The 24191-nt window shown below is 33.1% G+C and overlaps 1 protein-coding gene across 9 annotated transcripts in view; it reads right to left on the bottom strand.

The window, feature by feature from the left end:
• LOC143223652 (uncharacterized) overlaps positions 1-22657 on the bottom strand; it is a 63689-nt gene extending 41032 nt beyond the window's left edge. The window contains exons 1-2 of one of the 9 annotated variants that reach the window (XM_076451887.1): positions 22268-22657; positions 15520-15669 (exon numbers count right to left, since the gene is read on the bottom strand). Coding sequence is in view for 5 of the 9 variants with exons in the window: in XM_076451892.1 (XP_076308007.1) it covers positions 5845-5941 (97 nt within the window). In the remaining 4 variants the exon portion in view is untranslated. The other 8 variants (XM_076451884.1, XM_076451892.1, XM_076451888.1 and 5 more) reach the window with 8 other exon arrangements.
• Positions 22658-24191: the final 1534 nt, after the last annotated feature.

Below are 24191 nucleotides of genomic sequence, written 5' to 3'. Positions count from 1 at the left end.
TATTTATTTCACTCTCGCTTCCTATTGTTCTGGGTCATTCTCCTATTCTAACTAAAATTTGTGCTTTCTCGTGGGAAAGACTATTGTATAGTAGTGCTCACTATGAAAAGAAGGACAGTGATATTTTCCACTGTTAGATAATGTATACTTTCTTATATTACTAGTACAATAACCATCAGTAACGTGAATCGTGCATTCTCACTGAGGGGAATCTTAATAAAATTTTAAGTATAATGATATGTTTAATCAAGACAAGTAGACGGATAAAATTCTTCAGTTTACAAATAAAGATCTGCCGCAGACGTTCTCTCGTCCAGTACACTAATTTACCTCAAGTTATTTTGCTAATAAATATTACTTTCCAGTTTACTTTGACATTGTGTTTGATCTCTTTCTCCGAACCCAGTCAATCAGAACATGATGATACAACTCCATGATGCACTTCCTGATGCTCTAAGAGTTACTGCAGTACAACTCTTAACATTTGGATTATCAGGGCATCTGAGACTACCACAGATAACCCTAAATAAACAAATTAATCTACTAATACTATAACTGAACAATTGTCTTTTACTACTTAAGTAAATTAGTAATTTATAATCCTAATATACAATAAGTTGAACCGTCAGTGTTATGCGTAACAAAATACAATAACTTTTTATTACTCTACCCAAATACTCATTTCAAACGTCTTAATATCTTGGTAAATATATTACATAAATAACTTTAATATTATAGCGTATTTATTTACTTAAAAATCCAATATTCAAAGTAAGCTTATTAATGTGAATATTGTTATTAAGCTACAGAGAATAACTGAGCAATTATTTGATACCAGTAAACTTCTTAATCAACAAACAATTTAACTGTTAATATTACAATGAAAAAGTCATTTGAACATCCATTCGAAACCTACAGTGCTCTAACTAAATATATATTTGGTATTGAAACATACATATTCAAGTCTAATAAACGTTTACTATTTCAGACAAGTACACAGAAATGTTCTTATAAAAATTGTAAGTCACTTAAAATACTCTCCCTGATATTCCAACGAAACACTTAAACCTGAATGTTATAGTTATGTAATCAACTGGGGTTTTATCATTCTCTTGAATTTAGAAGAATCTGAGTGTGACTTAGTAGTTAATGTACGGAGCTACGAACTGAAAGGTCTAAGACTCGAGTCACGATACGGCGTTGAATACACTCTGAATTTTCACTGTGGGTCGATATAAATCTTAGCCGTCAAAAAACACGTTTCAAATCCCCGTCAGACCAAACATGCTCGCCCCTTCAGCCGGGGGTGTTATAATGTAACGGTCAATCCCACCATTCGGTGGGTGGTGATGACTAGCTGCCTTCCCTCCAGTCTTACACTACTAAATTAGGGACGGCAGCGTAGATAGCCCTTGAGTAACTTTGCGTGAAATTCAAAAACCAAAACCAAACCAAAAAACACGTAATACAAATACTACCTAAACCTTTAATCTAAGCCATCAACTAAAACCTAAACTATATACTATCCAAATCATTAATTGAAACTTGTAATATTCTATCTAAACCCTCAACTTAAACTTAATGTGTATGTATGCCACTTAAGCTCTTGGCTGAAACATAATGTATACGGTATACAAGTTCTAAACTGAAACATTTAATATTAAATCTAAACCATAAACTAAAACCTAAAATATATCGAAACATTAACTGAAACCTAATATATATATATATCCAATTTAAACATCGGGTCAAACATTTAATGGCCCGGCATGGCCAAGCGTGTTAAGGCGTGCGACTCATAATCACGGAGAGTCACGGGTTCGCATTTCCGTCGCGCCAAACATGCCCGCCCTTTCAGTCGTGGGGGCGTTATAATGTGACGTTCAATCCCATTATTCGTTGGTAAAAGAGTAGCCCAAAAGTTGGCGGTGGGTGGTGATGATTAGCTGCCTTCCCTCTAGTCTTACACTGCTAAATTAGGGACGGCTAGCACAGATGGCCCTCGAGTAGATTTGTGCGAAATTAAAAAAAAAAAACATTTAATATTCCAATTAAACTACTTATAACTGAACAAACAATTAAACTAAATAATGTTCTTCTATGTTTATCAATAATCTTGACGTCGAAAAACCATATTCTCTAGATAGTCTTTCATTTCAAATTCACGCCCATATGCAGAATATTTTAAAGAGTGGTTCTCTTTTGTGGGATCAAAAGGCAACACACTGTACTAAGGAAAATCAGCTTGCAAATCATATTCACGTTAAGGGGGTCTGGGGGCATGCCTACCAGAATAGTTGTAAAAAATAAGTTTTAATGAGATTAAAACTGGGGGCAATTTTGCTTGAAGTATAGCTTGAACAATGTCTGTTCATATAAAGTACATAAACATCCAATGAAGAGTCAACAAATCATGATTCTAATAGTTTATTTTGAGTTTACTTACTGGTTATGGAAGTCATGTTACAATTTAGAGCTTTTACAGTAAGTAAGATTAGTTTTTAGAACAGATACGACGTTTCGATCTTTGGTGCGATCATTCTCATATTCACAAGTTTTAACGATAAAGAAACGTTTCAGTTTTTAAATCAACAATCAACTACCTACCAATGCCTTTAAATTTTAAAATTGATTGTAATTTTCAATTTTTAAATCAACAATCAACTACCTAACAATGTATTTAAATTCTAGAAATGATTGTTATATTTCAATGTTTAAATCATCATTCAACGACCAAACAATGTATTTAAATTCTAGAACTTATTGTTATATTTCAGTTTTTAAATCAACAATCAACGACCCAACAATGTATTTAAATTCTAGAATTGATTGCTATATTTCAATGTTTAAATCAACAATCAACGACCTAACAATGTATTTAAATTCTAGAAATGATTGCCATATTTCAATATTTAAATCAACAATCAACGACCTAACAATGTATTTAAATTCTAGAAATGATTGTCATATTTCAGTGTTTAAATCAACAATCAACGACCTAACAATGTATTTGAATTCTAGAACTTATTGTTATATTTCAGTTTTTAAATCAACAATCAACGACCTAACAATGTATTTAAATTCTAGAATTGATTGTTATATTTCAATGTTTAAATCAACAATCAACGACCTAACAATGTATTTAAATTCTAGAAATGATTGCCATATTTCAATATTTAAATCAACAATCAACGACCTAACAATGTATTTAAATTCTAGAAATGATTGTCATATTTCAGTGTTTAAATCAACAATCAACGACCTAACAATGTATTTGAATTCTAGAACTTTTTGTTATATTTCAGTTTTTAAATCAACAATCAACGACCTAACAATGTATTTGAATTCTAGAAATGATTGTTATATTTCAATGTTTAAATCAACAATCAACGACCTAACAATGTATTTGAATTCTAGAACTTATTGTTATATTTCAGTTTTTAAATCAACAATCAACGACCTAACAATGTATTTAAATTCTAGAAATGATTGTCATATTTCAATGTTTAAATCAACAATCAACGACCTAACAATGTATTTAAATTCTAAAATTGATTGTAATGTTTCAATTTTTAAATAAACAATCAACAACCTAACAATGTATTTAAATTCTAGAAATGATTGTTATATTTCAATGTTTAAATCAACAATCAACGACCTAACAATGTATTTGAATTCTAGAACTTATTGTTATATTTCAGTTTTTAAATCAACAATCAACGACCTAACAATGTATTTAAATTCTAGAAATGATTGTTATATTTCAATGTTTAAATCAACAATCAACGACCAAACAATGTATTTAAATTCTAGAAATGATTGTTATATTTCAATGTTTAAGTCAACAATCAACGACTTAACAATGTATTTAAATTCTAGAAATGATTGTTATATTTCAATGTTTAAATCAACAATCAACGACCTAACAATGTCTTTAAATTCTAGAAATGATTGTTATATTTCAATGTTTAAATCAACAATCAACGACCAAACAATGTATTTAAATTCTAGAACTTATTTTTATATTTCAATTTTTAAATCAGCAATCAACAATGAATTTAAATTCTAGAATTCATTGTAATGTTTCAGTTTTTAAATCAACAATCAACGACGTAACAATGTATTTAAATTCAAGAAATGATTGTTATATTTCAATGTTTAAATCAACAATCAACGACTTAACAATGTATTTAAATTCTAGAAATGATTGTTATATTTCAATGTTTAAATCAACAATCAACGACCTAACAATGTATTTGAATTCTAGAACTTATTGTTATATTTCAGTTTTTAAATCAACAATCAACGACCTAACAATGTATTTAAATTCTAGAAATGATTGTTATATTTCAATGTTTAAATCAACAATCAACGACCAAACAATGTATTTAAATTCTAGAACTTATTTTTATATTTCAATTTTTAAATCAGCAATCAACAATGAATTTAAATTCTAGAATTCATTGTAATGTTTCAGTTTTTAAATCAACAATCAACGACCTAATAATGTATTTAAATTCTAGAATTGATTGTAGTCACAAAACAAATCTAACCAAAAATTAATAAATATAAAAAACTATGGAATATATTATGAAAATCTCCCTTATGCTAAAAGCTGTAACTTTCAATAAAACAATATTTCTGTTGTAACACAGCATGGGGAGCTAGACTTAAACTGGTATAAATATTTATGATTTTTTTATAATAGAGTACTGTACTATATACATGCATGTTAATTTTTAATTGTTAAATTATATTACCAATTTCAGTAACTCTGCACCTCAATAGTAAGTTGCCTATTTTAATCATAAGCTATTATATAGGGTGTTCGGCTGAACCTTTTCGACACCCTCCCTCTTCGCGTGAGAGGATCAACTCCAATTTTGGTATAAAATTGAACAAAACTTTAAATATTTTGTTTTATTATTTCATTAGAAACACCTAAACTTCTACCGAAACAATAAAGTAAAACCCACAACACGTTTGCTCTTCGTAACCGTAAAATAGCCGACTTAACTATACTTTCAAGTGAAATCCATTATATCTCAACTATAACATCTGACGAAAATCCTAGTATTCAAATTAAACAACGAAGCGGAACCTTACCATTTGTCTGTCTAACACAAACAGAAACTGGTTCACTTATAAACTCTAACTAAATTAAAGCAATTAAAAGTGCCAATTAATTTCCAATAAAACTTTTATTTTTAATCAAAGGCATGTTAATGTACAAGAGATAATAAACGTTATTTAATTAAAAACTAAAAAAAATAACTTCCCTTTCTTTGCAGCATCCGGCAAATAATGTTATTTTATTAGCAAGTTCACTGAACAAATAATTTCTTAAACTACAATGTTCAACTTGTGAAAAATTCATTTACTTTCCTGCTTCATAAATACTTCATCCTAAAGGCATAAATGCCAGTTCCGTCTATCTTATGTCTTAATATTAAATTATTACAAAATATAAGTAAATTGTTTATTTGATAAATATCAATTCACAAAGATACCTAACTTAAGAATAATTTCTTTTCAAGTGCATTATTCTACTATATTAAGAGTCGACAAACAGAAAACCGACATTTTTTGGCACAATGAAAAGTAACATTTTTATTATTAGACACTAATCTTGATAAAGGCAACTGTTTTACCAAAACTAGTCGGTTGTAATTAATAATAAACAACTTACCTTTCTTTCTGCAAAAAATAAAAAAGCTCGTTTGGACTTTTTTAATTTTTAATTTCCTAAGAGTGTTAAACAATTATCCATAACCAGTAATTTATTTAACATCCGCAAAACTTCAGAATATCCAGAAACGTGTGAGGATTATCCTAATATTTTACCTAACTGTGGTAACGTCGTTGCTACTGATGTTCCTTCTGATTTTGAGAGAGAAAAAACAAAGCAACCGACAGAAACTGTCCAGCTTATAAACTTCATTATTATTATTTTACATTTATTTTAATCCGTAAGCTTGCCTAACCTAATTTTTAGTTTTAGAGTTAACTTATATGAGCAATATAGAAACGCGCGATGCACAAATAACAATATTGGCTCATACAAGAGAAATAACTTCAACCAGAACGTGTTTTCAGTTTCAACTATTAAAAGCAATTAAAAAAAGGGAAAACTAAGTAAAATATGATTATTCCCTGGAAATACAGCCCGAACAATTTAAACAAATACAGCCATCCTCTTAATTCAGATTTAACGGATATATTAAACTCTAAACATACTACATAACAATGTCAGGTACACAGTACCAAAGTTTATTTTGAATTTTGCCGGATATTTAAAGCACGTGATCGATACAGTTGTGGCAGATAATCTACACAAAACCTTTTTTAATCTTCAGCCGTGAACAATGTACAGGTAAAGGTACGTATATTTCCTTACGTAGAAAATTACACAATAGATGAACTCAATATTTACACGAAACATAGAATTAAATTGTATTATGATTTGGACGATCAATCGTTTTGGGTATAACCCTTGACAAATAAGCAGCTTGAAGACAAAGATATTTTTAAAGTATATTTGTGTACGTTAACCACCTCTTTTCATTAAATTAATTTAAGTTAATATTATTTAATTGTTTTAATGATTACTTGTAAATTTCAAAATTAATTTATTATATATGATAATGAACAAAATTCAAATTTCCGTTATTATTATTATTTTATATCTGGTTGTAAAAAACATCGATTGTAACCAGTACCCATGATATAAACTGAAGTGGTACTCTTAGATAAGTGGCTTTGTATTCCAGGAATTCTGGACTGATCATAATTGATCTTATCAGCTTTTATTATTGCAAGTAAAGGTTCTACATTAAGTCTGTAATATCTGTTATGGGTTTGCTAATGTATATTTATTTTAATGTCGATGTTTGTTTTGATTAAATATATATTTAGAAGTGCATGCAACTTATATTATTAAATCTGTATTGTTCTATGAATTTGTAGAAGATATCAAGCGTAAGGACCAACAATGCACGATGTGTGTATACAAAACACCAGTATTGTTGTATTGACTGAAATTTCTGGAAACTTTCCTCTCAAGTTTATAAAAGGTAACCAACGCAATGAAGAGAGACAGTTTAATAATTTCTCGATTTCTTGATGACGAAAAACCCGCTTGAAATAAAAATGTATCTCATAATGGCTGGTATGGGTATTAACACTCTTATTGTTAAGCAGACAATAACGTTTCCACCTTCCTCGGTCATCTTCCGGTTAACAAAGACATCAGAGAAAAAATAACCAATATTTGGAAAACTTATAGCAAAACACAACATTCCAGTAAACACGAAATTTAATCACAAACCAGGTACAAAACTAAAGTCCATACTATGTAAAAACTACACTGACAAACACAACATCAACATAATTTATAAAATACAATGCAACAACTGCCACGACATCTATACTGGAGAAACAAGCAGAAAAATTGAAACTAGATTCAAGTAATACAAAAAAAAAAACCTCACACGTTTTTGAACACTGCAAATCAAATAAACACAACATAACCATAGACAACTCCCAGATACTAAGTAGAGAAACAAATATAAACAAACGCAAAATCAAAGAAACCCTCCTTATACAACAACTAAAACCAAAATTAAACCAGTATAAAGGAACACTTTTACACCTATACTAATTAATAACCTAACATCTAACTACAATGTTCCCTACAGTCCGGTACCCGTTTATACTCTCGTCCCTAAGACATGTGTCCGGTAACGGTCAGTTACAAATTCTCTCTTTGTTAACCTGAAGATGACCTAACAAAACGAAACGTTGTTCTCTGCTTATCAATAAAAGCGTTAATATCCATACCAGCGCTTCTGAGACACAAATTTGTTGGTTTGCTGAAGTCAGTATACTACAAAACTCGGAAGCTATAATTGTGATAAACGCTTCAATAATTAGAAAACTACAGACATTTCACCAGGAACGTTTAACTGCAGTGAATTAACTGCGAACGCTAATATTTCTACGAAAAAATTAGGTAATGTCGGCTGTGAAAAACTCACGTAAGGCCAGGCAGGAATAAAACCAGCTAGCTTCTCCGTCAAGTGATTGTACCTGTGTATCAACATAGAATTAATTCGCTCGTCGTGAACCTTCAATAAAATACTCAGATCCGGACCAGACAGAAACCTTGGTATTGTTTGTAAGTTTATATACAAGAGTTCTATAGTAATGGTTATTCTTGATCACAAGAATGATTATTACTATAAATTGTATTATTGTTTGTATATTAAAATATATTTGTGTTAAGAAAGGAAATTATGTTTATCAATCTTGTTGCCATGTGTCATAAATTTGATACATAATTAACTTCTAAATTGAAATTTCCGGCTATATGAAATTGTAAGACGTAACATAATAAACCGGAGACTCATCCGAAATAAATTATAATACGTAACATGTTATTAATTAATTAATTTTCCTGTGGAATTTGTTGCTATCGTTTTAGTTTTTTATTATTACGTAATTCTAATAACTTAGATCATAAAATTTACTTTACACTGTTAGTACTTCAAATTATGCAGAATATGAGGTTGGTTTACGATATCACTTACTTTATGACAGACACGGTAGGAACAGGTGGTTATAGCACTTGATTTGCAATCTGAGCCCTCGAGCAACTAACTCTACCCGAAATTAAAAACAAATAAACTTACATCTGCACAAAATGAGAAAGAGATCTAATTAGCACCTGACCCTCCGAGATGATGAATGAAGATGTTTGAAGGAAGCTTGAACAATGCAAATATCAACATATATGAGACAAATAATTACATTCATACGTATGTTCAACAATCACTATGTTCAAAGATCCTTTCGCACTCTATCATTAAGTTGAAGATAACTTTAACAAGGATTTCACCAGAGATCATACTCATGAAGCATCGATAAGGAGGGAACTGCAAGAAAATGAAGCAACATTGAGAATAGATGGTCTCCAATGTTCATAATTAGGTCTGCCAGAACGAGGTCAACTGGTAAACTGTGATCACGAAACCAACACTATTAAGGAAGAACAATTCAAATAGCCAATTAGAGAGAAATGTATTTAAACAAATAGTACAAGAAGTCAGTGATAAACAAACAAATTAACCATTCTTTTTCTTGAATGAATCTGGAGGAAAATCTGTTTATGTGAACTTATTTAGTTTTACCAGAAAAATAGATTAAACTGTCTTTCCTCTTGCTCCTATTGGAATTGCAGATTTATTACTAAAGTGAGGAAACACAGCTCACGGCAGATTTAAACTTCCTATACCAGTCTTTGAAACATCTACTTTGCCAACGAGAATCCCATCAGATGACTCAAAAAGAATAAGAATAGCAGCTTTCTTGACAGTTGATGAAATATTGATGTTATCTGCAAATGGACTGAGCGTAAATGATGTGCTGCTGAAGGATATTACGCAAAATGAAAAACTGTTTGGCAGAAAGGTATTGATGTTGTGAGATGTTTCAGACCGACTGCCAATGTTGTATCGAGAGGATCAACTGCAGACACTATTGAAATATACATTAATGGTTAACCATTGTGGAGACGTGTTGAAATGGTGAAACTGAAAAACATGATAATTACAGGTCAGGAACAGACAGTATTTGAATTAGTGAAGCAATGAACTATAATGTTGGTTTACACTCATCAGTAGTAGAAATGCCAGCAGCAATGGTTGTGGAAAGAAATACTGTTCGTGCTATCTATAGTGAAGCAAATGAGATAAGCACTGATCAAGCAGAAGTTGAAATTTAAAGAACGATCATCTTAACTCCCAAACTAAGGATGGGTCACCTTTGAATAATCAGGTATTTCCATTACTTCCAGCGGAGCCAGTAACATACAGGGATATTGGTTCAGTTGCAACTGACAATAGTCAAAGGGAAATCAATTTACCAGTTCAATTCTTGAAGAAACACACACAGACAGGAATGCCACCACAAACATTACAGTAAAAAGTGCGATCCATTGCAATGCTTATAAAAGACTTAAACTCTGAGAAAGACATATTAATTACATGGATGAAAAGTGATCATAAAAATCTACATATTCCTTTTACAGATACAGAAACTGAAAGCAATGGAGGGGAACATGTATTTGTACTAAAAATCAAATTAGCTCTCAGTGAAACGAATTAGTCATTTGATATGAAGAGACGATAGTTTACATTCATACCAGCATTTGTCATTACAGCAAACAAACTGCAGGGCAATCTTTTGATAGATTTTTTGTATTCTTTACTAAACCAACGTTCAAACATAGATAGGCGTATGTTGTATAAACAAGAACTAAAAGTTAGGACAACTTGAAAGTGTTTGTTGGCAATCAGGAGAATCAAGGAAAGTTATTGAACAGTCTTTATAAAGCGAGTCTTTACAAGAAATGTAGATTTGAGAGAGCTTCTGCAGTGACAAATCGTAAAATTATTGGTATAAAAGTTAACCTCTTTATATCCGTATACCAGAGTTGTATTTTGAGTAGTACACTGGAAGATCTTTAGAAAAAAAATTTAAACTTGGCATTTAATGCACTTATTTGACAAAAAAAAGTCCCAAAATAGGCAAAAAATGCGTTGATAATCAAATAATATAGAACCAAAACCTTCAGTAATTGAGTTGGAGTCATCAAATTTTGTCACAATTCTGCCCACAAGGCTCTTTGAAAGCAAGTTTAGTATATTTTTAGTATATTTTTAACATTCAAAACCATTTATATTTTCAATGTAAAATTTATTTCCCAAACTACAATATTCTTAGTTTTCCCCTCACCCGAACGATCTGGGTTCGAATTGGAGTGTATACATAACTTTATTTGAAAATAAATTCTAAATAATATAGTTACACTTCTTCCTGCTATTTGTAAAACCCATATAATGGTACAGTATATTTGATAGCTTGATAGCATAACCTTAATGCCTTAATGGGTTATACGACATTTGATATTGCTAGATATGAATGCAATGGGAGAAGCTTGGGTGACAGTACTTGCTCCATCGCAAACTAACGCAAACTAAGGTGGCAGGGGTTTAGTTTAGAGAGAGAGAAATCGTAAGAATTCTCTCTCCAACTGGGGTGTTCAGAAACGTTGTGGTTCCTCTTCGTCCCCTTTCGTGGAAGTTTATTGGATTAAGTTGTCTATTTTAATTTTATTTTTTCTTTTAAATAATTTTAGACTCTTTTTTTGGGTAAAGGAGGTCACTCTTAATGTTATCCATGACCGAGGCAAAGGCAGCACCGGAGAAAACGGCCAGGTCCCGTCCCGAAAGGCAGATGTCAAAGTACTTGCTCCATCATTTTTGGTATTACGACTTTATATTCTAGTCACGCCTTTATCACATTGAAGCACCCAATCAGAAGGCAGTTTCTGAACTGCTGGAATAACTGTTTGTGTCAGTTGAGAAACAGCTATTGGGCTTATAGCAGTAATGGTTCTAAATCTCAGTGTCGGATTTAAGGTTGTGTGGGCCCAGGGCTGATAATTTTTTGGGTCTCACATCCCATGAATTTTCCATGGAATAAAATTATCGATGCGCTCCCGTTAAGATCAAGGGCTCTGCGGCTGAGCCTTCCCAGCCCCTACCTATATATGTCACTACGAAATCTTACACAAATAACCAGCAGTGGTTTAAGAGAACAGCTTTGCCAAAATTAAGGGATTTACATTAATTATTTATGGCTTAAAATCGGGTGTTTAAACTGGTTTATAGTCCAATATTTTGGTATATAAAAATGTATTATAATGTATTTATAGTTTAATGTATTATAATTTGTGTAGAAATTATATTCCTTGGTGAAGCAGCAGTAAATATAAGGACTTAACTTACAATGCTGAAATGCGACATTCGATTTCCAGTGGTGAACAGTGTGCAATTAGCCTGTCATGTGAATTTGTACTACAAAGTAAAATAACAAAAACAAATTTAGTTACGAAGTAAAACTTCCCAACCCTACCCAAAAAGCATGGCCCACTGAGAAAGGAAAACACAACCCCAGGTGGGATGCTTTGGTAAAGAACGAAGTTTCGAAGCATACAGTAAAGACAGATACAAGCGGCAGAGGTGAAGAGGAGGTTCATGAGACTGTGTGTAAAAGCTCTGAACTGGGGAAGTGCAGAAAGCCCTGGTGCAGTGCCAAAGTCCCTGATGATGAACGGGGTCCAACATCTTCAAGGTCAAGGTCTTGGCACAGCATAGAACATCGATTCACTACCCAAATGGTGGAAGAGAGGACACGAAGGATGTTCAGTGCTCTTGCACATTTGACCTGTAGCTGCTTGATGTGTGGTATAAAGGTCAGCTTACGGTCAAGGATAAGATAAAAAAAACTTTGTTTTAGGGACTAAAGGAAGCACAACTTTACCAATACGAAGTTCGGAATCAGGGTGAATACCCCACTGGCAGAAAAAGTGCATGCAAACAGTTCTAGAGAGAGAGAAGTTAAAGCGTTTGCTGTGGTCCACTTCAGTAAACAATTGAGGGCAGTCTGTAGCTGCTGCTCAATATACCTCATGTTCGACAACTGACATGAAATGTGAAAGTCGTCGACATAGAACCCATTTGCAACAGTAAAAGAGAGTTGTTCAGTGATGGCATTAATCTTTATACTGAAAACTGTGACACTCAAACATATCTTTTGCATAAAACATCGATCCACCACAGTGGAGCAGCATACGTCCGAGGTGAAGTGGTGGTCAGCAACTTTCGAGCCTCAGGGTAAGTAATGTTTTGAATCGTATTCAAATGCTGCACCTATTTTTCTTCCAACCATTTAGGGCAAGAACGAAAGTAGAACGGGTGAGAGCCATTGCAATTGACGCAATAAGGGTCCATTTCACACTCACAGGCATCGTGGTCCTTGCCACTGCAACGAGCACACGCCAAGGAACCATGACATGATGTTTTTGAGTGACCAAACCGCTGACACTAGAAACATCTGAGAGGGTTTGAAATGTATGGCTGTACCATGCAATTAAGATAACCTGCCTTGACGGTGGCAGGTGGACGTGGTGATGAAAATGTTAGAATGAAAACATTGGTCAGTACCATAATTCCATCTTTGCGAGTGGGGATATGCCTCACTACAGCGAGAATCTCTGATTCAGGGATGTTCTTCAAACCCCCCTCAACAACAACTCCTCATGAATAATTAAAAATAGTATGGGGCATAACCTCAATGAGTATATCCCCAATCGCCTTTGAATATAAGAGGAGTTCATTGCGTTTAAATGTGGATTTTTTCATCAATATGTCACCAGAGCAAAGCTTTTGACTGATTTTGGAGAGCCAGCAAGTCCCTATAGTCTCTTCTGAACAAAAAAGGGAGACACTTGCTCTAAAGGTCTGTCTTACAGAGAATGTAGTATAAGAAAATGAGGTACAGGTGTTACAGATGTTGAAGATTTGCTGCTCAGAATCTTCAAGATGTTGTCATTTATCTATGGACTGTTTTTGACTATTTAAGTTTTGATTTAGAGGATCCATAATAAAAAAAAAAATTTCGGTGTCAACTGACCCCACCCACCATGGAGCCCAACGAGAGAACACACTACAATGCCAAACAAAGACACTCCAACGACGCCAGGGTTTCGTGAGCACTATACCCAAACAGCAGCATCAGATGCAATGTCCACACCATCTTTTGAGAACATTCAACACTGGTACTTGGTTGACCCTAGTCCAAGCGGACCAGCCGATTGGCCATTGGAGGACACCCCAAGGCCGCCCGCTTACAGAAATTCAAGGCCAAAGTGGTTTGTTAGGGTTGGACCCCTCAACCACCAGGATTCTCTCTTCCCCTTCATGGGTCACCACGCACGGCAAACACGTGGGTGGATGTTTAAATCCCAGAGGAGATAAACTGAAAGAACAGAACCATCCATAGGAGGTCCCCTCACCACGTACAGGTGTCCACAACGAGGGGCACAGCGGCCTAGATGAAGTACCCCGACTGTTAGATAAAAGCAAACGAGTTATGTTTGATCATTTTGTAAGCTGACTGGAATAACATGTAAAAAAGAACAGCAGATATACAACACTTTTTATGAGAAAATGTTACTCAAACCATAAAAAGTTTAAGTACTTAAGAAAGCCAGTGTTAAAATTAGGATTTGAGATCATATTTGAACAGATCTCGTCGAGTGCGTTCTAAAAACACGTACGTTTATACATTTTTCCGTTATCTAATACAGTGCTACTCAAGGGGTGGTCTGCAGGTCAGTACCGGTCCGAGGCGAGTTTCAAGAAAGAAACAATAGTTTAATCACACCGAAAATCCACTAAGAATAATTATCAGTCGATAAAATCGACAATATTATATATTATGTTTTCAGAAGTACACATTATAATGTTGATAATTATCCCACAGCGCTACAGTATTACGTACTTTCGTAAGAAAGCTTGTTTTGTTTTTTTGAATTTCGCACAAAGCTACTCGAGGGCTATCTGCACTAGCCGTACCTAATTTAGCAGTGTAAGACTGGAGGGAAGACAGCTAGTTATCACCACCCACTGCCAACTCTTGGGCTACTCTTTTACCAACGAATAGTGGGATTGACTGTAACTTTATAACGCCCCCACAGCTGGAAGGGCGAGCATGTTTGGTGAGACCGGGACTCGAATCCGCGACCCTCAGGTTACGAGTCGTACTCTTTAAACTCACCTAGCCGTGCTGGACCTCAGCTCATAGGACAGAATAAAGTAGCAAAGTACTTTCTTTACAGCTTCATGAATGTACTAATATGGCAATTCTGATGATGTGCGTGCACTTTAAAGATGAAAGGAAGAGGTTTTAGTTTCTGCTTCACTCCCAACAAAAACAATTGGTTTCTGAAGTGTTTATGGCTGTGAGCGGCTATATTATTAACAAATGTAGGTTAGATTTCACGTTCTGTGTAGGCTTATGTTCTGATGGCGTTGCCGCAATTATAGGAAGGCATTCAGGGCGGTTACCATATTAAGGGGTTTGTCCCAGAATGCAAATTGGCACACTGAGAAAGTTTTGCACGACAAAAAAGAAGAAAAAAGTCAAAACTAAAGATAATGCAGAAGTGAAATATGAGAACAAGATAACCAGTCTTCATGCGTGAACTACTGATTCCTGACATACTGAAAAATATCAGTTGTACAAATATTTTGCTGATAATACAATAATTAATAATTACACACAGTTGGATTCTACACATGTGTACCCATTTCATACAAGTAGAACTTCACCAGCCCTGGGCTAGTGTGTATGGAATACATGGTTCCTCCAACACAAAATTTAATAGTTTCATATGTTAGTTTTGTCAGTTTTTACACCTATAGTGTATGTACATACACATCACTTTTTTTAAAATTATAAAACTAACATTTTGAAGAAGTGGGTCAGTTTTCATCATGGGAAAAGGCAGACATCACTAGGATTTTATCTTTAATAAAAGTGTAATTACCGGTTTGTTTATTTCTTTTTTGAAATAAATCATTATACAAATCAAATTTTCTAGATGGCTCTTACTTTCAAGATTTTTGTACTTTTGGTAATTTGTATTGCTTCTTCCAAAATAAGTCCCCCATGAGTACAGCAGTATGTCTCCACATTTACAACGCGAAAATCAGGGGTTCGATTCCCCTCAGTGGGCTCAGCAGATAGTCCGACGCGGCTTTGCTACAAGAAAAACACACACAAAAAAATATATGATGCTCACCATCATCCAAAGTACAAGAATGACGAACTAAATGAAGTAGAAATATTTCAGCTTTGGAAGAAATTTGATTTCCCAAGTGACCCTAATGGAAATGTTTATTTATAATTACTGTTTTGTCATTTCTATAACTGTTTCTTATCATTTTTTATAATATCAGAAATTGTATTTGGTATTTTAGTTATGTAGCATGTGGATTTTGGCTTATTCTATTTAGCAAATAAATTATATCACATATATAATACACCTAAATTCAAAAAGTTACATAACTATCAAATCTAAAGTTAACCTCAACAGAAGGTTTATTTATAATTACTGTTTCTGTTATTTTTATAACTGTTTATTACCAGTTTTTACACTATCAGAGATTGCATTTGGGAGTTATGTAACGTGGTGAATTTTGATATATTCTATTTAATAAATTAATTATGTAAAGAATATATCTTAATTATCTCTACAGACCTTCTTAGTTTTGGAACTGTTTTTTTTTAATAAATTATTTGCTTAATGTGTTTAATAACTTGTGGATACTTATGGTGAGTAACTGATTGACTTAATAAATAATAGAATTATCTTCTCCTCTTAATTCTTTCACAGTTTTCTAATTATAGGATTTTTAGATGCTCATATAATTTACATTCTTTGGTTTTCCTCACTTAGGTCACATGGGAAGAGTTCTTAAGTTATTATTGTAGAGTAAGTGTTTCTGTTGATTAAAATGCTTGTTTTGATCCAGCGATGAGGAATGCCTGAAAGTTATGATAGATTCAAAATATTTCTTATTCTGATGTTAGTAAAACTAAATTGGTTTGATTTGTTGTTTTGAATTTCGCACAAAGCTACACAAGGGTTATCTGTACCAGCCGTCCCTAATTTTGCAGTTAAGACTAGAGGGAAGGCAGCTAGTCATCACCACCCACTGCCAACTTTTGGGCTACTCTTTTACCAACAAATAATGGGGTTAACCATCACATTACAATGCCCCCACAGCTGAAAAGGCGAGCATGTTTGGAGTTATAGGGATTCAAACCCACGACCCTCTGATTACAAGCCGAGTGCCTTAACCACCTGGCAATGCCGGGCCAGTAAAACTGAAATGTTATTTTATTGCTGTATTAACGTTGAGAAAATTACATGGGTTATCATCTCAGTTGTTTGACATTTCATGTACTACAAACCATGAATAAAACTGTCATTACACTTTCCTAAAACATGTACTAAAGAGTATATTTCAGGTGTACATTTGTGCTACATGTTTCATAAGTGATAGTTAACCATTGGTAGAACTTTGGTTTTATTGTCAACATTTTTCCAATAAGTAATTTTAGAAACTTTTAGAAGAAAACATAATTTTCAGTATAGCTTTCATTGCTGATAAAATGTGTAATAGTAAAGTTAGTACCAAATTTCAGTGCTAGAGAAAAATTGAAATAAATACTCCACTAGAGAACAAATAGAAATTAATAAATATCTTGTGAAGTTATTCAAAGAATTGAAAACAGAAATCACTTGTTTCTGGTTTTTTTGTTTTGTATTAAAAAAAATAACTTTTTACAAGAAATTATTTCAGTTTGAGAATAATGTTTCAATACAAAATCCTCTATAACACAATGTAAATGCTTTATGTAATCCTTTATTAATCAAATAAGTTTAAGATGCAATAAACTCTTACATAATGTCAAAATTTAATTATCAAAATCCCAGAACAAAAATTTTGTACTTACTGACCCAGATATACAAATCTGGATTCCTAATTGCTTTGGTTTACAAATATCCCACTAAACAAATCTAATTATCTGGATTACATCCTGCAATTCCAGCTCATCTCTCTTTCTTCATATGTTAAAAACACCATAGATACTCTAAGTCACCTTTCAACACAGAAAAATCTCTAACTTACATCTTCACTGTAAATATATAGTAAGTTTACACTATTATTCTTCACAGTGACAGCAAATTAGCTATCAAACACTTTAATAAAGTCTCAACAAATGAAGCCTTTCTTAAATAAGCTTAACTATTTATCACTTTGAATTCAGTGATTCATCAGGGTTTCCATGTACATTGAAACTGGTTCAGTCTTTGATGACCTGTCCACTGGCTTCCTCGAGGAACACTTTTATGCAACTTTCAATGAAATTCTTCCAACTTATTTACTTGTTACTTTGACAACATTTTAGGTTTTGTACAGTCATTCATCCACCTTATATGACAAATTCACTTAGCCCTTAAATACACTTACAAAGATTCTGTTACAAATGCCTCATTTTCCAACATCAGTATTAACATACCAGATGGCTCACTTGAACCACTGGACACTATAAAGGTACACTTACTTAGACTGCCATTCACAGCAGAAAACTTACACAACTAAGATGGTTATGCTCTGTTTATTACAGCCTTTTCTGCAAATCCACCGAGTTGGCAAGTTTTTGCACGTGACTACTTGGTTGAAGTCAAACAAAAAGACTCCCAGTTATATACACACTGTAGTACATGCTCAAAGCATCCATACTGAAGACAAACTTATAGAATCCTTTGATATTAATCTAACATCACCTCAATAAGTTAGTAACAAGTTCCATACAGAAAACTTTTAATATACTCAAAGTTGAGTCCATCATTGCCGAGATATTCGTTACACTTCTTTTAATCCCTAATAGATATAACTCAGATGTTAAAGACTATTTGGTCCACTCAAAGCTACAAAACAACAATTCTGTCATTATTATTAATATTTAATTTACTGGTAAAAGTTACTGTAATGGTTTACCTATCCACATATTTCAAACAATGCTACAATAAGTAGCCATAGTTTCACATTCCATTTCAGAATGTGATATACCGTATCTGATAAGTACATGAAAAAAGCCTCAACCTCTACCTTAGTACCAAATCTCCTTATCAAATTAACAAAAGATTTACTTTCAAATAATTTAATTTAATCACATTTTTCTCTCTGTGTTTTACTTTGTAATAAGCCTCCCCCTTTATTAGAAATATTGCACTAAATTTTTATTATTTTAGAAAATTATTATTTTTACATGTACATTAATTTTTCAAAATACAGTTGAAGTGGCTCTAACAAAATGTTTTCCATGTTCTTGCAAATTTTAATAGCGATTATGAAGAATCTCAAGTGTGTGTTTTTTTTTTTAAATGTTTTTGTTAACGTGCCCCACATAGAAAATACATAAGTAAAATGTCTTGAAAATTCTAATCATTTAATGCAGGCATGCCAATGACATTTATGAAAAAAAGAGGAAAAGGTATATAGCCTGGTGCCAGAGGTGCCACAGCACAGCAGCGCCTGACTAGGGGGGTCCGGGGGCATGCCCCCCCAGGAAAGTTTTAAAAAATGGATGCTATTTGGTGTGAATTGGTGCAATCTGGGACATAATTTCTTTATGTTTTTTGACATTGCAATGTTGGAAAAGTACACAATATATATCATATAAAATAACAAAAGGAAATTAAAAGACTAAATCAAACTAATAAAACTATAACTTTCATTTACAGTTTTAGCAGATTGATTTATTCTTTTAATTTGCATTCATTTTTTAGAAGATATATCAAAATATCTAAAATTAACAAATAAAATAAAAAGTAAATAAATGAAATTTAAGATTGTTTATTTGCTATTTATTCAGTTTATTTCTTTTCTAAATCAAAATATATTAGTAATATGAGTTAATAAAGCCAAAATAACTCAGTAAATATTTCAAATACAAATCATTTCATTATTATCCTTTTTGTCATCAATAACATCATCAACTACTGGTATGCTGCCAATTAAATGTTTTACAGTCATTGCCAATAACTACTTCTCTGCTGCATATATTCCATACAATTTTCAAATCACATAAAATTACTCTTTTGACTAATCATGACTACCTACAGTTCAAATTGTTCATCTATGCAATCTTGTCATTATACTACTGGTACCTTAATGTCAGTGAATTTTCCATTCTTTCACAAATTGACAATACAAACTAAAACAGCATATGAAGGAAAGCTATGACATTGCTTAAAAATTCAACTACTGATATGGTTCAATATTAAACTACTGATATCAGTGATATGCCTCAGAAATTAAATTTTGTGCAGTCACTGACATCAACAACTACTGCTCTGCTGCATGTATTCCATTAAAATTTCAAATTACTTAAAATTACTCTACATGACTACCTACAGTAAAACTTGTTCATCTATACAATCTTGTTAGTAAATTACTGGTACCTCAATATCAGTATATTTTTCATTCTTTCACAATACAAACTGAAACAGCAAATCAAGGAAAGCTTTGACATTGCTTCAAAATAAAATTAATGATATGCTTTAAAATAAACCACTGGCACTGTATGCTGCAGATAATACTAAAATGTTTTTCAGTCACTGATAACAACTTCTGCTCTGCTACATAAATTACAGTCAAATTTCAAATCACTTAATTTCCTTTAATCAATCTTGGCTACTTTCCTCTTTTTCGAGACAAGGGTTTCCAGTGCTCTCTTCCGAGCTTTTTTTCTCTCCTTCTCTGAATGGGCAGCTCTCTGTGCCTCTGCGGCTTTCTGGACTTTTTCTTTAGCCAAGGTGGCTGGGCCAGATTTCACAGAACCATAGGCCTCAAGCCTTTCTGCCCTTTTCTTCTGATTCTCCCTCAGCTTTGAGGTATACTTTGAAGCTGCTGATCTAATGTCCTTACACATTCTCTTGTCTACAGGATCAAAATAAACATCTTTCCTTTTAAACATTTCAATCGCTGTTGTTTCTTTGGAGCGTAGAGAATATTTTATCATCTGGTATGCACACGATACCAGACCACGAGACCTGCAACGAGACGAAACGAGACTGCCTCCAAGATAGCGGTCAGATTTTTTTTGTCTGCAATAAACATTGAAAAAATACGATTTCTCCTCAAAAACCACCTACCCGGCCCCCAAATCGCTCATATTTTCTCCTCGAATTTACACGAATCTCGTGGGTGATCGTTGGCCGTTTGAAAACCGTGGAAATCCGCGTTTCAGCGGAAAAATGGCACGCATCTTAATGACACTTTCTCTGACTTGTTTCTCCGTGACACTGTATTTAGTGCCTAATAAAGGGCATCTGCCCAAAACATTACACAAAATAAAACAGAAAAAAGGTTTTACAAAAATGTGTTAATTTCTTATTTGTTACCTTTTACGCGATTTGTTTCTGCACACTTTTGTCAGCCAAAAGTCCATGTCTAACGTGTCATCTTAAAGAAATTTAATTTATTTAACACTTATCAAGCAAGATCTTTTAAAAATTTACATTGTTGACAGAGTAATAAGCGTGGACATAACTAAACTCGAACATCACATTTCGAAACAAATAAAACGTTTGTAATTTAGTATAATTCTGTATAAACAGTTACTATGTTTAAAGTACATACACTTCAAAATTAATAGCAAATTTGTGTTTTCTTTCTAGGAAAGTATGCTAAAATAATAAAGTCAATTACTTTACTATAAAATGTACGTATTTATTTTATAATTAGACCTAAGCCGTTATGATCTTTAATTTTATTTAATCTTTAGCCTTCTGAGAAAATACTTCTTTACAGTTTCTCTATATTTATAAAGAATAAATTTAGTTTTGGCCTTTGTACATGTGTTTAAGTGAGAGCTTTGCTGATTTGTTTACATTAAAATGAAGTACTTATGGCATATAACTAAACCATTTGTTACATGTGGTGCAGTCACTACCCAAGTATTTCTCATCGAATATTTTGAAATTACAATGAAATATTTTGAACGGTACATAAACATGGGCTTTGTTGAAAATTTTAATTCAATTACTCTAACTTACCTAAACGACCGACTGCAACAGTACGTTTTACTCAATTCCTTCGTTGTTTAACTATTAAGCTAGTATTCATTTACAAGTGTTCTATTTTAATAGTTTGATGACATATTTTCGTTAATATATAAAGCCAAGTTTATGTCGGTGTGTTCGTACTTTTCAGCCGTCTGTTACTTGTGTTTCCACATTTCTTGATCAATCAGCACCAAACTTGGTAGAGCATGCCTTTCATTTTTTGTATTGGTAACTTTATGAATTGCTATTGTACGTTTAATATATGTTATGCTAAGAAAAAATTAGAAGCACGTTTTCCTTTCATTTGTCATAAAACGTGACGAGTACTCCACTTAGTATTTAGTAAAGATGTTGAACTTCCCGTATCTGTCGTACCTTAGTGTACGAGTGTCCTAGCTTTTCAGTAGACGGTAATGTTTGTTTTATTTTTCATGTGAAAATGTAAGATTATGTTCTTTTAACTAATCAGGCGAATTATAAATCACCTTACCCTCAAGTAAGATTTAACATAAAAGACACCGGGTTTTATTAGTAACATTTTAGTTAATCTATTTTTCAATTAACGTTGACTGGTATTGTCTGTAGCTTATTTGTTTAAAACAGCAGAAGATTCTGTATTATAAAGAGAGTTGAGTACGTTATATTACAGCGATTTTTAACGTCCAATTAACTCGAATAGTCGCCAAAAAATGTTGCGTATCAGAACTACATTTTTACCGTTCGTAGATAGCGTCCTCTGGATCTCTGTGTGGAAAAAACGGCACAGCTCACATGTACATAATATACTTCCATAATATATGCATTGAACTGTATGTTATTCCACACGAAGACATACTGGTTCAGTTGCTAGACACGGTACTTCATATTTCTTGTGGTTGTACTATTGCAACAGTAAATTAGAAACCATCTTCCTCTTATATAAATTATATAAAGCAAGTAAGCAGAGGCGTCGATTAAAACCTACGTGACTCGAGCCCACAGGCACGGGAATTTTAGCATGATATCGATGATGGTTTTCAGTTCTGATTTTGTAAGACACCAATCAAGATTCAGAGCACGGCCGTCATATGACCCCACCTAGTGACGCGTCTGCAAGTAAGTAGTGGTATATTTTTGATACGACGGTTTTACGACAGTCTTGTGCAATGTAAGTTGCGCTGCAAGAGTGAAATCACGGTTGTCAAATAGAGCATTATTGGACTTGTCGACACAGATTATATAACGACTTACTGAAGCTTCAAAATTATTTTAATACAACGTATTCAGCCTCTATAAAATTATTCGTACTTTCATTATTATGCTACCAAATAGTTCAAATATGCAAGGTTATTTTTCCTAATTAAAAACCCCCTCCAGTGGCACAGCTGCATGTCTACGGACTTACAATGCAGATATTCCATTGTGTAGCTTTGTGCTTGATCACAAATAAACTTAATTAAAAGTTCATTAATGTTAAATAATGTATTTTTTCAACTTCGTCTAATTTATCTTCAACTGTATGTACTTCTATTCTTCAAGGTTTTCATTCCTAGAACAACCTTTACCGGATCTTCTGCCTTTACATGTTTCTCGTAACAAAGAAAACCCAAGTCCTTCCTTGATTAAGTTACAACCTGAAATGTTGCAATACTAACATTCCTCGAATAAACCGTCATTGTAGTTGTTCAAGGTAGTCTAGAACTGGTAATTATGTAGTTTTGTAATTTCCTGTCGTCAAAAATTTTGTTGTTTCGTTACATCAACAATACTAACAAAGAATGAAGGGGAAAATGTTGTAACTTCATGAAATAATTTAGTACTGTCCAAACACTTTAGACCTTATGTCACTACATAGTAATAGATCAACAGCTACATTAAAGTCATAGTGCTGTGCTCAAACACTTTGAAGGAATTACGATGAAACGAAACATTGGCAGGGGTTTAGTTTAGAGAGAGAGAGAAGTCTGAGTAATTCTCTCCCCAACAGGGGTGTTTAGGAACGTCGTAGTTCCTCTTCGTCCCAATTACTATGTATTTTCAACTTCCTTTTTCACTTGTTACTTTGTCCAAAGTTATCCGATGGTTATTTGCACTAAACGTCCGTAAGAGAGGCTGCAGCTAGTAAACACCACCTAATGCCTACTGTTAGGCTACTCTTTACTAACGAATAATAAGATTGACTATTCAGTTATAACGACCCGTGCTGAAGGAACTAGTATGTTCGAAATCTAAATTTATGTATTCCACGATGGCCAAGTAGTTGAAATGATGTTCGGGTTATTTTGATTTCACATTTGGAACGCTTGTCTCTGAAATATTTCTTCCAACGCTAGAAACCGGGTTTCAATACCTGTGGGGGGGGAGAGCACAGATAGCCTATTGTGTAGCTTTGTGCTCAGCTTTAAACAAACTAAAATATTTAATTTACTTAAAGGCTCTATCGATTACAATAACTTGTTACTAATTGTCATTTACAAATGTTATAAACGAAGCCTGTTAACCAAGTTTTGTATTTCGAATAGATTTATGATAAAAAAACAACAACTATCACTTGTCACATAAATATATTAAAAACATATAAAATGAAATTGTTTTTTTTTTAGATTTTTAACATGCACCAATGTCTTCCGAACCTAAAGAAGGAGGCGTGTCTTGATAGTTT

The sequence above is a fragment of the Tachypleus tridentatus genome, chromosome 8 (genome assembly GCF_004210375.1).
Source record: "Tachypleus tridentatus isolate NWPU-2018 chromosome 8, ASM421037v1, whole genome shotgun sequence".
Lineage (NCBI taxonomy): Eukaryota > Metazoa > Arthropoda > Merostomata > Xiphosura > Limulidae > Tachypleus > Tachypleus tridentatus.
This window is presented reverse-complemented; position numbering and strand designations above follow the sequence as displayed.